We start from the raw sequence: 13912 nt of genomic DNA on the forward strand, positions 1-13912 counted from the left end.
GGGCGCAATATTTAAAGGGAGAGATTATACATTTTCACAATAACAAGATCGCATGGAGGGAAATAAAGATACTTTTGACTTTTGTTAAAACTTTACGATTCACCGTTGCGACTTAGATGTAACTTTTGCTCTGCATTTAAAACTGCATGTTGCATGAGTTGTATAGTATTATGAAGTAAGAAGATTAATAGGTGATAATTAAAAACAAGATTGACTGCAGTTGCAGTGTAGATAAATAATCTTTTACAAGCTGCTCTGCAAAATTTTAAATGCAATATTATATCAAGGAATAGAAGGAGGGGGCCATGGGGTTTCCGTACACTTTGCTGTGACGTTTTTGGACTGCTGAAGAACTAGTTTCTGCGTAACAACAATAATAAAGATTGTAAACAATAACACATAAAAAAAATGTCAAAATTTTATTTGCCGAAAATTTAAAATTTTATTTTTAATTAACCTACCGACAAAACCCGTTCTTGCACCCCGGAAGCTTCACACATTCTCTAAATGCAAAAAAAAATATTTTTTACATTTCTGGATCTTTAAAATGAAATATGTACTTAATCATAATATTGTGGGACATCACGTGACCCTAGGAAAGGTTTATGAATGATTTTCAAAAATTTGCCTCTTACAAAATTTTATTATTGAAAATTTTGAAAATCCACATTTTTTTATAAAATCCGCGAAATCTTTTGTTAATTTTTGTTTTACAATGCTATGAAGGGAAACTGTCTACAATTGAATTAAAAGATGGGCGCGAAAAGCCCTAAAACCCTAGTATATATATACTTTGCTTTTCTGTTTGTCTGTTTGTTTGTAAGAGATAAACGTCAAAAAGGCTGAATCACGCGGGCCCAAATTTTGTGTGAGACCTCACATGATCCCAGGGAAGGTTTATGGATGGTTAGAATTAAACAAATGTCCCTAAAAAATTTAGATTTTTTCAAAATCCACGAAAAAACGATAAAAGAGCACCTTAAATAAAAGTTAAAATTGAAGATAGGAGCGAGGCGCTCTAGAAACCTAGTTTTAAATATTTGAAAATAGAAGCTTTGCCTTGAACTAAACTTTCTTCATAAAAGTCATTATAGTGAATTTAGAAGTTTTAAAATCAAGAAAATTTCCGATGTTCTACCGAGTTCCCCAATTAAAATTTGAAGCAAATCGGTCAACAGTTCGTGAGTAATGATCGGATATACAAACAAACAAGCAGCATACCAAAGATTACTACTTTATACATTCAGAAAAAACAGTTTATATTGGTTTTAGTTTGTATAAAAGGATTACCACAAAACAATTTTTTAAACATTTTTTTACAGCTGACTAGATGGTTACCGCTCATCCTACCTACGGAAAACTGACCGAAGTAAAATCTGCCCGATATTTTCGTAAACTACTCGTTAATTAGGCCAGTTTCCTCTAGGTAAGTTTCAATGGCATGTATATTGGGGTCTGCAGGTCGCATAAAAGACGTGCTTTATTCATACAGATTTAGAATTTTTACGTACCATAAATTAAAAAAAAATATTTAACCTGCAACTGTCCCCTGAGTATCCTAGATTGCATTCGCACTCAAACGGCTGAAGAAAAAGGCAATCATTGAAAACACATCCGGATTCAGATTCAGGGTTTAAAGTTCATATTCAGGGTTTAGGGTTTAAAGGTTTTCCAAATTATACCCCTTCTCCTCAATGTAGATTCAACTTGTAAAGAAAACTTTAAAACCTGTCGAAAACAATTTTTGTCGATTTGAGCACAAATCAAATTTTGACGAAAACTATGATTTTCCATGTTAAAAGGGCCCAAGTTGGATATCGGGATCAATCGTTTAAGATTAACAAAACTTCACACATTAGTTCCGACCTCGACGTACACGTAATTTTGTCCTTAATCTGTGATAAAACCCTATAAAGTGTTTACATTATACAACTCAATTCTTCCATCAATACATTTTTTATATAATTATCTAGTTAGTCAATTGCCTACGGGCTTCACGAGGGAGGAAAGGCAACCTTCCCCGCACAGCTTCCTAACCCCTTTTTACCTATTTGCGACAGTTATCGTCCCCATTGGGTGACATGGAAACGCCACAACACGGAAACGCCTCAACACGGAAATGTCTCAAAATAACGAACTCATAAAACTAATTTAATGTAGTCTTCTCTCATTACAGGCTAGAGGGGGCCGTGAGCTGCGGCTAGAACAGGCTAGGAGGCAGAGCGCTGCGGCCATGGCTGTGAAAATCGTTAGAATAAAGTATTTTTAATTTTAAGTTGAGAGAAGACGACATTAAATTAGTTTTATGATTCTGTTTTTTGAGGCATTTCCGTGTTGAGGCGTTTTTTTATTTCATTTTTACAATCAAAGTATGGACTGGGTCATGTCCCGTTTCGATTCACCCTCCCCCCTCCCAGTTGTATAAATTTGCGTCTGTGATTGATCAGATTTTCTTACTGCCGCGCTCTGATTGGTTACCTTGCAACTTCTACCTGTTTTCAGACGAAAAGCCGAAACTTTTATATTAATTTATTTTACCTGAAAAATAATGCATTAAACAACAATAAAATGCAATTTGGGCAACGGTTTAGAAAAGAAAATGTAATACATTTTCGATCTATATGTATTTCATATCTGTAGCGCTTTTTAGAAAAAGGCGGCAATATTTTTAAAATCATTAGGCTATAAAACAGTTTAGTTTTCTTTACATATCTCAATAACTAGAAAGAAAATTTACAAATCGCAATCAACATTTAATAATGAATATATCTTATTTGTCTACTTATTAGTAAAAAAATCTGTAAATAAAAACTAATTTCTCCCCAATCTTTGATTGTAAAAAAAAAATAATACGCAAATGTTATCGATACTATAACTGGACTATCCTGCCTAAATAATTGAATTAATCTCGTTCTAAGTAGACTGTTTGGGGGAGGTTTGGAAGCCCTTTGAAAACGTGCACTGCCGCAGATAGGTAAATTGAGGTTCGGAAGCTGTGTGGGGGAGGTTGCCTTCCCTCCCTCGCTTCACTTGAACTAGTGCATAATGCATATCTTGTGGTCAAAAAATATTAAGACAAAATAAAAAATGCGTACGATTTAGAAATGTATATATTTTTGAGGTTTAGATATATTATACTGTAGTAGGCGAGTATATCAACATAGTGTAGACGACTTTCGGTTTTAATTTAAATTTATATCAAGTTTCTAAACAGCATCCGGATACACAAAACATGAAAACAAAGAGAAGGTGTCAATTTAAAAAAGCTTCTGTTTGTAAACTTGTAATGTGAAAAAAGTTTTTTAACAACTTAAACTTAATAAAACAGTCGTCTTCATTATATTGATATAATCGCCTACCACCATATATATACTTTTTTCCTTTCCATATAATTTTGCCAATAGACTGCAAAATAGTTTTGTTTGAATTGACTACCAAACGCTTTGTTTACAAACAAAAAAAATAGTCTCCTAACTTATTTAGACTATACAAATATAATTTACCTGANAAAACTTTAGAATGGGATATCCTTAATCCCGATTTGTTAATTAATCTGGAGATTAATAACAAGCGGAATACAAGCTATATTTAATCTGGAGATTAATAACAAGAGGAGATCAAGCAATTATATCAATATCCACCATCTTCTAAAGTTTTCAGCTCAGATAATATTACTTTCATCAGTTATTCGTCATATCCATCACTTACTTTCAGCAAGATTCACCATTTACTAAATCAGGTTTTTTTTAAATTAGATCGACCGCTTTTGTTATTGTTACGCAGAAACTAGTTCTTCAACGTAACAGCAAAGTGTACGGAAAACCTATAACCCTATTCCATACTCCTTAGCCCAAAACTAAAGACGATATCGTTATGAAAACCAGTTTTAAAAGCCGGGTTTCACGAATGGGGTTAGGCAGTTTCGTAAATATCAATAATTTTGTAATGAAATATTACTTTATCCAGTTTGTTTATATTCTCCATTTTTTCGAATCTCTTAAATCAAAATCTACAAAAATGTTGAGACTCCAAAAAGGACTCCACGATAGTCTTTTAAATTTCGGATTCTTGGCAAAGACTTTGCTCCTGGGTATATAAAAACTTAAGACAGGGTATCGTTATAAAAACCAGTTTTAAAACCCGGGTTTCACATATGGGGTTAGGCAGTTTTGTGAATATCAATATTTTTGTAATGAAATATTACTTTTTTCAGTTTGTTTATATTCTCCATTTTACCCTTGGAAACAAAATCAGAATTATTAGAGAATTGGTTTTTGATTTGCTTGATTGATAGAAATTGATTAATTGATTGCTTTAAGTCCCTTCGTACAATATCCATGCTGAGGGTCACAATCAGATCCACATAAAGGAACCTAGAAACAAGAAAAATAGGGTCATTGCAAACTTTTGAAGCAAACATTTTTCACTCATACTAAAATTCATGTACAGCTAGTGATAACCACAAAACTCTGTAATAGGAAGACGACTGTAAAAACCAAGTTATTGCTTTTAAAAATCCAATGTTGATGAGACACGACAATTATGCGGTGTAAACAGACCCATTTCACTAAATTAGGGATTTCATAAGTGTGAAGTGTCTAGTAAGAGTATTTGCTTTGTAACATCATCAAGTGCATTTAAGTAATGCTATAATGTCGTCTTAATAATTCATTTTTTTCTGGTTATCACTGTATGAACTCAAGGAAGTTAATGTTTTTTATACCTGACAAAGGTCCCCCTGCCAGCCTGGTAAGCATGTAATCTTTCCTTCAGAGCATGTATATCTGTCCTGTCCTTTAAACAATATAAACCGTTAGGCACATTTATGAATTACAACACAGATAGAACACAATATGTCGTCTTTTCAAGAATTAGGGAGTTCCGCGCAGGCAGCGTTGAACAAAGAGTGAGCATGCACTGCCTGCGCGGAACTCCTTTGGGCTTGTGTCTCAGGGTTATTGTAAACGAAAAACCTCTAAATTTTGAAAAGACGACATATAGTGTTCTATCTGTGTTGTTATTATCTGTGGTTAAACAACTTATTTGAGAATGTTAAAATTTAAAAGAAATTAGGGAATCTTTGCCACAAACTCTCATCCCAATATCGTAAACTTTAGATATGTCAAACTATGATTGTTTTAAATTTAAATTATTTTAGCTTGAAATCTCATTGGTTTACAATATAAGTTTGCAAAGATATTGGGATTAGAAAGTTTTAGTTTGTGGCAAATACGCAATTACAAAGATATGACCAAAACTAGGATAGTAAAAATAATGTTTAAAAAGGGGAAATGACATGTTTTTCATAGAAAGATTTGAAGTGCTGAGATTTCCTCTTTAAAAAAATCGGCTGTTTGGTTTTCATTAATAACCTAGAATACTAGAAACAATAAAAAACGACCCCTCCCCCCCCCTGACTAGGATGACTTAGTTGCGCCCTTGACACTTCAATTTCCCGGTAAAACTTATTTCTTATTTGGAAATAAAAAGTTTGAAAAAAGTTTAACTTTGTTTGAAAACAAAAACCCAATACATCAAATTTTGTTCAGCAAAGACAAAAATTTGAACTTAAAGAGGTTATTTCAAACTCCTCTCCATTTATAGAGATTAAAGAGGTTGTTGACATTATTTCAAGCTACTCTCCATTTATAGAGATTAAAGAGGGTGTAGACGTTATTTCAAGCTACTCTCCATGTATTGATATTATAGAGGATGTAGACATTATTTCAAGCTACTCTCCATTTATAGAGATTAAAGAGGTTGTTGACATTATTTCAAGCTACTCTCCATTTATAGAGATTAAAGAGGGTGTAGACGTTATTTCAAGCTACTCTCCATGTATTGAGATTAAAGAGGGTGTAGACATTATTTCAAGCTACTCTCCATGTATTGAGATTAAAGAGGGTGTAGACGTTATTTCAAGCTACTCTCCATGTATTGAGATTAAAGAGGATGTAGACATTATTTCAAGCTACTCTCCATTTATAGAGATTAAAGAGGTTATGACGTTATTTCAAGCTACTTTACATGTATAGAGATTAAAGAGGATGTAGACGTTATTTCAAGCTACTCTCCATGTATTGAGATTAAAGAGGTTGTATACGCTATTTCAAGCTACTCTCCATGTATTGAGATTAAAGAGGTTGTAGACGTTATTTCAAGCTACTCTCCATTTATAGAGATTAAAGAGGTTGTAACGTTATTTCAAGCTACTCTCCATGTACAGAGATTAAAGAGGATGTAGACATTATTTCAAACTACTCTCCATGTATAGAGAATAAAGAGGTTGTAGACATTATTTCAAGCTACTCTCCATTTATAGAGATTAAAGAGGTTGTAGACGGTATTTCAAGCTACTCTCCATTTATAGAGATTAAAGAGGATGTAGACATTATTTCAAGCTACTTTCCATTTACAGAGATTGAAGAGGTTGTATACGTTATTCCAAACTACTCTCAATGCATAGAGATTAAAGAGGATGTAGACATTTTTTCAAGCTACTTTCCATTTATAGAGATTAAAGAGGTTGTAGACGGTATTTCGAGCTACTCTCCATGCATAGAGATTAAAGAGATTGTAGAGATTATAGAGATTTATAGAGAAACCTTTAATATTTTGTTCTGCGCATACCTTTAATGTTTTGTTCTGCGCATGCTTCTTCTTCCCATGATCTCCCAGTAGCGGGAATACAGAGAACATCTAAAATGTTTATTTTTTATTTTTTAAAGATTTTGAACCTTAATTCGGAATTTAAGAGAACATTTTTAAACAAAACTCCAGGGTTTCTTTCTATGTTGATTTAAATTCGCAGCTATAGAAGCAGTTTATTGACGATTAAAAGTGAACATTTTTGCTTAGACATTTAAGAAATCTATCAATGTTCACGGAAAAATCCGCAACATTTGAGTTTTATTATTACGAAGAAAAATGCCCGCTTGAAAATCAAGAAAACGCTAAAATTATTGCTAAAAGTTGCAATTTGCCAAAAAAAAAATTCGTACCCTATTTCCTATATTTGGGCTCTCTGGGGCCATATTCTTGCATTACTATTTGTAGTGGGACCTAATTGTTTTTGGGGTTTTATATGTCAAATTCCAGTTTCAAATAAATTATAATGATACTTGAGGCCGAATTTAAAGAATCCGACCCGCGGCTTAAATTTGAGACTCGGCTGAAATATGGTTGGTTCCACTTAGAATTGTATTCAATGTTTCAAGATTTAAGCCGGCGCTCATTTGAAACTGTTTTTTTGGCGGATTTAAGACTGGGCTCAAATTTATTAAATTCGGTTATTTTAATTTATGTTTTTGTTTTGATTATTTTATGATTATTTCAGATTATTGTCATGGCATTTTTTGGTCGATTTTTTTTCATTGATTTTAATTTTTAACATTTTCTTATTCTTTCCGTTATCTTTTTCTGTCTTTTTGCTCTTTTCTCCCAACAATTATTTACAGAAATGGAAGATTTTTTTATGAATATATAAAATTTTATTACAAATTTGGGTATTTTTTCAACTTTCCTTATTTATTTATTGATTTATGTTAATGATTTGGCAAATGTTTGAGATTTATGAATAAATTATCAACAAAAGTTTAATCAACTTGCAACCTAACAACTTTTAACAAACAATAATTAATACTTTCCAAGCAACACTTTCATGGCTTTCTTGTTTTTGCTTTTTTCGTTTAAACCTTTTTTTTACGTTTTTTAACCCTCGGTACCTGTACTTAGAAATGTGGTGATTATCAAAATCCGAATTTTCATTTTTCTTCTAAATCGCACAGTTTTTAAGAAAAATGTATTTTTGCGATATCTGCAAATGTTACTTTTTTAAAAAATGTTGCAGCATGTAAAGTTCTTTTGGAAAGATAGTTAGTTTAAAATTCTAAAGAATGTTATGTTGTTTTAACAATATAAAATAAAATTCTAATAAAATGATAGATGTTTTAACTGAATATTACATCAATATCAATTTGTCAGTAAGTTCTAACTATTTTTTAGTCATAATAAACAAACAATCACTAAAATGGGCCCCCTTCTCACATTCAGGGTTACACTCAAAGGATAAGACTTTAGAACCGATTGTTTGGAACTTATTCAGTCTTTTTTTAGGTTCATTCATTTCTGAAGCTTTAAATTTGTTTCTTTTTTGCCAAACCATTTTATATGTCATTGAAAAACTGTATTCATGGCAGTATCTTATAATTTAACCTATAGGGCGCAATATTTAAAGGGAGAGACCGGCTAGACATGGTAGTTGAGCTGAGAGTGCAGTATTGTAGAGAATTTTTTCAGAAATCATTTGAGTCGTTGAGACGTTTTTAAAGTGTTTGCAGCAAATGCGCAAATTTAATCTTAAAAATCCTCCTGAATACTATTCAGGAGTAATGATTTTGAGAATCGAAATTTCTCAATAGAAATTTGTGAAGAAATCAATGGTAGAAACAATCATTTCTGTATCATCATTTTATTTTATTTCTAGCTTATTCTTCATAAATTTGTTTACTTTTTGATTACTTATTTTCGATAATAAGAGTTAATTTTTATTTCTCAACCTGTTCCTAAACAACTAATTAGTTTACTGTAACATTCTTTATCGTCGCTATTGAATAGTTCAAAAATATAAGCCATTGTCAAAAGATTAAAATTGCACTCTTGATGATTAATTATAAACCGTCTATACACCATAAAAACGTCTCAAAGTTCTCAAATGAATCCTGAAAAATTTCTCTACAATACTACACTCTCAGCTCAGCTGCCATGTCTAGCCGTTCTCTCCCTTTAAAGAGTTTTAGGAAAGCATTAAAGTCTCATCCATTGAGGGTAACCCAGTAGTTGTTCTGGATGAACCTCTCTTCTGATAACGTTTTTCCAGAAGGAGGATGATATCAAGATATTTTGACAGTGTTTGATGAGACTTGTCTGGGTATAAACCAGGAACTGACCAATACAGGGGGGAGAAGAGGGAAAGTTAGAAACCCATCTACACTCTACACTCTACACTCTACACTCTACACTCTACATTCTACACTCTACACTCTACACTCTACACTCTACACTTTACACTCTACACTCTTCAGAAAGCTGGATAAAACATGTAAATTCAATTGGTTTTGACTGGTTTTGACTAAATGATAACCGTGTCTTTTTACACTTTGTTAAAAATTTTCACATTTAAAGGGAGTGACCGTCATTGTATGGCAGTTGAACTGAGAAAACTGTGGAGAATTTTTTAAGGAATCATTTGAGACCTATGAGACGTTTTTACGGTGCAAATTTTTTCAACAAGAGCACAATTTCAATCTTTAAAATCCTCATTAATTTTTAATTTTTGAGGGATGATTTTGAGAATTGGTTTGAAAAAATTATTCAATAACGACGACGAAAAATGTAGTAAAAATAAACTAACTAGTTGTTAGTAGTAAAATAATTAATTGTTTAGGAACAGGTTGAGAAAATGAAAATTAAATATCATCATCGGAAATATTATTCGGTTATTGGTTTCTGCAATGTCACATTGTTCACAAATTTTTATTGAAAAGACTACATTTGATGAATTTGAGAAAATTTGCGATCAAATTCATAAAGAATAAGAAATTCAATTTAATGATTGAGAAAATTTCAATTGAGAAATATGTTCCTAGAAATCTAATTAGTTTACTTTAGAATTTTGATACATTTTTACCGTCATTATTTAAAAAAAATTGATTTCTCAAAACGTAACCACCCAAATGGATGATTTTGAACGTCGACTTTGCGCTCAAACTCAGTAATTATAAATCATTAAAACGTTTTAAATGTCCCAAATGAAACCTGAAAAATTTCTCCACAATACTACATCCGCAGTTTAACTTTAATACATTGTCGGTTGATTAGTTTTATTAAAAAATCCTTCCCTGCTATTTCACTTTGAATTTATGGCTATAGGTTTATCATTGTGCAATATGTAATTTCTTTGTCATTCTGTGCATCAGGAGATCTTGACGGGCGGTAATATATATTCTTAGAAATAGGAATATTATTATGTACAGTTTGATAAAAGTAAACAATCCACTTATTTGTCATGCATCAATATATAATCCTTGTTTCATGGTCCCTGACTTTTAAAAAGTTTAATATTGATATTACGATATTATCTTATCAAATATGCAATCCTTTTCCATGCTTAACAACAAAATTAGATAAGATAAATGGGTTTATAGGATAATACTGGTTTCCACATCATTTTTCCTTTCAGCCAAAAAGTATAAGTAACTTAATAATTAAGGAATAATTGTATCAAAGTCAAAAAATTCTAATTTAAAACTTTTTACCCCTGAAATAAGAAGTTTTCAGCCACAAAGCTTCTGCAGTCAACAAAATATCAAATAATCTTTAGTAAACTTGCCATTCACTTAAGTAACCGCCATTAAAACTTTAAGTGAAAAATATATTTTACTATTAGATCATTTCTGTGAAAATATTTTCTTTTTTTTAGTTCCACAGTAAAGTTCGAAGTGATCCATGATCGATGAGAATTTTGCCAATTGCTTTTTAAGAACTAAAACTATATACCAGTGGTTTATAGTGTATTATTATTCGAGGACTATACAGTGGTTTATAGTGTATTATTATACAAGGACTATACAGTGGTTTATAGTGTATTATTATACGAGGACTATACAGTGGTTTATAGTGTATTATTATACGAGGACTATACAAAAAAGTAAAAGTCAGTAAGTTAGGTAAAACCAAAGGCCGAGGCGTAGTAGAAACTTAAACACTTTAAAGTCGACCCGATTTTTAACTTCTCATAGCAGTAGATCTATCTTTTTAGTTTTTATGTTTACTCCAACATCCTAAATATCTCTATTTATGCTTTCTACAAGATTATCTCTATCTAAATATCTTAAATATCTCTGTTTATGTTTACTCCAAGATTATCTCTATCAAAATCTCTTAAACATATCTGTTTATACTTAATCCAATTACTGTTTAAAGTGTATGCTATCTGGGCTTCTTTAATAATCTTTGCAATTTAGATAAAAATAATATCTATCTTTCTATCTATCTATGTATGTATCTATCTATCTATCTATCTATTTATCTATCTATCTATCTATCTATCCTCTATCTATCTATCTATCTATCTATCTATCTATCTATCTATCTATCTATCTATCTATCTATCTATCTATCTATCTATTTACCTATCTATCTATCTATCTATCTATCTATCTATCTATCTATCTATCTATCTAGTTTCTAATTACTTTTGCTGAATATTTTTTTCTGATTTGACACCTTAACTTCTCAAGGATGCTTTTTTATTATGCTTATAATGCCAATAGTATTTGGGCGGGTGTTAAACAAGAAAATTCTACTCCATACACTGTAGAGGAAACTAAAGTGTTGCAATTGTGTTCACTTACATAGTGATAGGGCTGCCAAATTCGTAAAAATTGCTGATATTCCTTAAGAGGAATAAAAGTTTGAAAAAGGTTGCAAACCTTTTGACACTAAAAAAGTGTCGTAAGTTTACAAGCAATTAATATGATGATTTACATTGAAAACTGCTAGCTGAAGCTTGATTATGTGGAATATGTTTGACGTAAAAATTAAGTTATAAGGTTATAATTATGCACTGGGCAGTAAAAAGTTAATTTCAAAGCATCCAAACCCATATACCCATGAGCTAGTTGAATATTACGTCAGCTCAGACAATTACTTATCTTTCTGATTACATTTCTAATGACAGATGACAGTTTTTGTTTGATACAATTGATAATTTATTTTAAACATTTTCTTATGTTTCTGGCAAAAAATTGTTTTGAACAACATATTTAGTTGCAAAAATAAAACCATTTTTCAAATTATCAATTAATATTTTATCAAAGAATATGTTTTCCTGAATAATGGTTGAAGGATTAATGTATTGAATAAAAATATTTACACATTATAAAGTGATGAATTAAGGTCCTTAAATAAACAAAGTAAAATAGATATTTTGAATTTTCTGTATTTATACAGGGTGAGTAAAAAAATGTGATTTGCGGCGCCTGGTGCAAAATTGTACATTTTTTGTGCAACTCTCCTAAATTGTGTTTTTTTCAATATTTTTTGAAAATTTGTAATTTTTTTGGCACTCCAATGGCGCAAAAAAATCCGCGAACCTTTTTTTTCTCTCAAAATCAGAGAAATAAAAATGTGTAAATAAATTTTTTCTATCGAATTCTTAAATTTTAAAAAGATTGAATCACAGAATCGCAGAAAATTTGCAAAATTGTAAAAAGAAAATTCGCAATTTTCAGTTCTGGTCTAATTTTTACGGAAAAATTGTTTTTCAATGGTTCTTAAGGTTTCAACTGAACAACGTATATTTGATACTTTAGAATATACTAAGAAGAAAGGAACTAAAGAATTTAAATAACTTTTCCTTAAAAACTAGACCAGAACTAAAAATTGCTAATTTTCTTATTACAATTTTGCGAATTTTCAGTGATTCTGTGATTGAATCTTTTTAAAATTTTAGATTTCGATAGAAATAATTTATATACGTACACATTTTTGCTTTTATGAACTTTTGATTTTGAGAGGAAAAAAGGTTCGCGGATTTTTTTTTTGGGCCATTGGAGCACTTTTTCTATTATAAACTTTAGCTTTTTACTGTTTTTTCATTCGTTCTCAAATTTTTGAGGATTTTTTTTTTGTTTAAACTCAAACATTTACAAAAATGATATTCGTTGAAGTTTTTTTTCAGCTATAACTCTTCAATGGGGTCAGGAGAGTCGCCACAAACCTTTCAGGCCCATTTGGATCAACCATTTTGACGTTATATTGGATACTAGCTGGAGTACCTGGCGTTGCCCATGTATATGGTATCGTTCATAGTCATAGTATCTCCCGCCGTTTACCTGCGCTTGGTATTTACCTATAAAGTGCCCGGCGTTGCCAAAGGAATTTTTAAAATTCCAACAAAAAACAGCTTATTTATCCTCGCCCTTTTTCCATATATATAAATATATATATATATGAGCAAACCAGACTTTATAGAGACTTACTTTTATTAAATTTTAACATTACAAATATATTTTCCCTTATTAATTCTTTTTAATAAAAAGTAAAAAAGTAAAATAAAAATAATTAAGGAAACATTAAGCCATCAATTTCCCCTCCGGATGGATATAAACTCTAAACGTTTGCAAAACTCTGAACTCTTCTAAATTTTGCAAATTCCTGAACACTAGCAAATTTCAAAATTGTGCAAACTGTACGTGTGCTAAAAAGAGTTGAGCCTTTGTCACAAACTTAAATTTTCTAAACCCTATATCTTTGTAATCTGATGGTTTAAGCTTTTGATATTTCAATGTTAGATCTAACAGAATTCATAGTTTAAAATATTTAAGATGTAGCAAATTTTAAGGCAATCTTATGGATACTCTTTAAATATGGCATAATTGTTTTGCCTAACATAAATTTTCTAATCCCTATATCTTTACAACCTGATTGAAAAAAAACTTTGATATTTTATACCTACACTAATTGATCTACCAAAATTTATAGTTTGAAATATTAAAGATCTACGAAATGGGAGTGTAAATATAGGGATTAGAAAATCGGAGTATTTGGCAATAACTACATTCCTCATGCTTTCTTCGCTTACTTGTGCATAAAATGAAAACTAGAGGAGCTAAGAGGTAACACAACTATAGGAGCTACGAGGTAACAAAACTGTAGGAGCTCAGAGGTAACAAAACTAGAGAAGCTACGAGGTAACAAAACAAGAGGAGCTACGAGGTAACAAAACTAGAGGAGCTACAAGGTCACAAAACTAGAGAAGCTACGAGGTAACAAAACTAGAGGAGCTACGAGGTCACAAAACTATAGGAGCTACGAGGTCACAAAACTAGAGGAGCTACGAGGTCACAAA

The 13912-nt window shown here is 31.2% G+C and overlaps 1 protein-coding gene across 1 annotated transcript; it reads right to left on the bottom strand.

Annotated features, from left to right (window-relative positions):
- Positions 1 to 457: 457 nt before the first annotated feature.
- On the bottom strand, positions 458 to 7804 carry LOC111712018 (delta-like protein B). Its single transcript, XM_023486526.1, has 6 exons — positions 7725 to 7804; positions 6631 to 6699; positions 4724 to 4794; positions 4323 to 4373; positions 1537 to 1583; positions 458 to 503 (listed from the first exon to the last, which is right to left on the bottom strand). Exons 1-6 carry the CDS (start codon positions 7765 to 7767, stop codon positions 458 to 460), a joined length of 327 nt encoding a protein of 108 aa, XP_023342294.1. The 5' UTR covers positions 7768 to 7804.
- Between the last annotated feature and the right edge of the window lie 6108 nt (positions 7805 to 13912).

Source organism: Eurytemora carolleeae, unplaced genomic scaffold, assembly GCF_000591075.1.
Source record: "Eurytemora carolleeae unplaced genomic scaffold, Eaff_2.0 scaffold130, whole genome shotgun sequence".
NCBI classification, from domain to species: Eukaryota; Metazoa; Arthropoda; class Copepoda; order Calanoida; family Temoridae; genus Eurytemora; species Eurytemora carolleeae.

Coding starts and splice junctions, on each gene's coding strand:
- LOC111712018 (XM_023486526.1), bottom strand. CDS start 7,767: ATGAAAATTCGGATTTTGATAATCACCACATTTCTAAGTACAG. Junction 6,700..7,724: donor CACCACATTTCTAAGTACAG/GTACCGAGGGTT, acceptor TAAACATTTTAG/ATGTTCTCTGTATTCCCGCT. Junction 4,795..6,630: donor CGCAGAACAAAACATTAAAG/GTATGCGCAGAA, acceptor TATTGTTTAAAG/GACAGGACAGATATACATGC.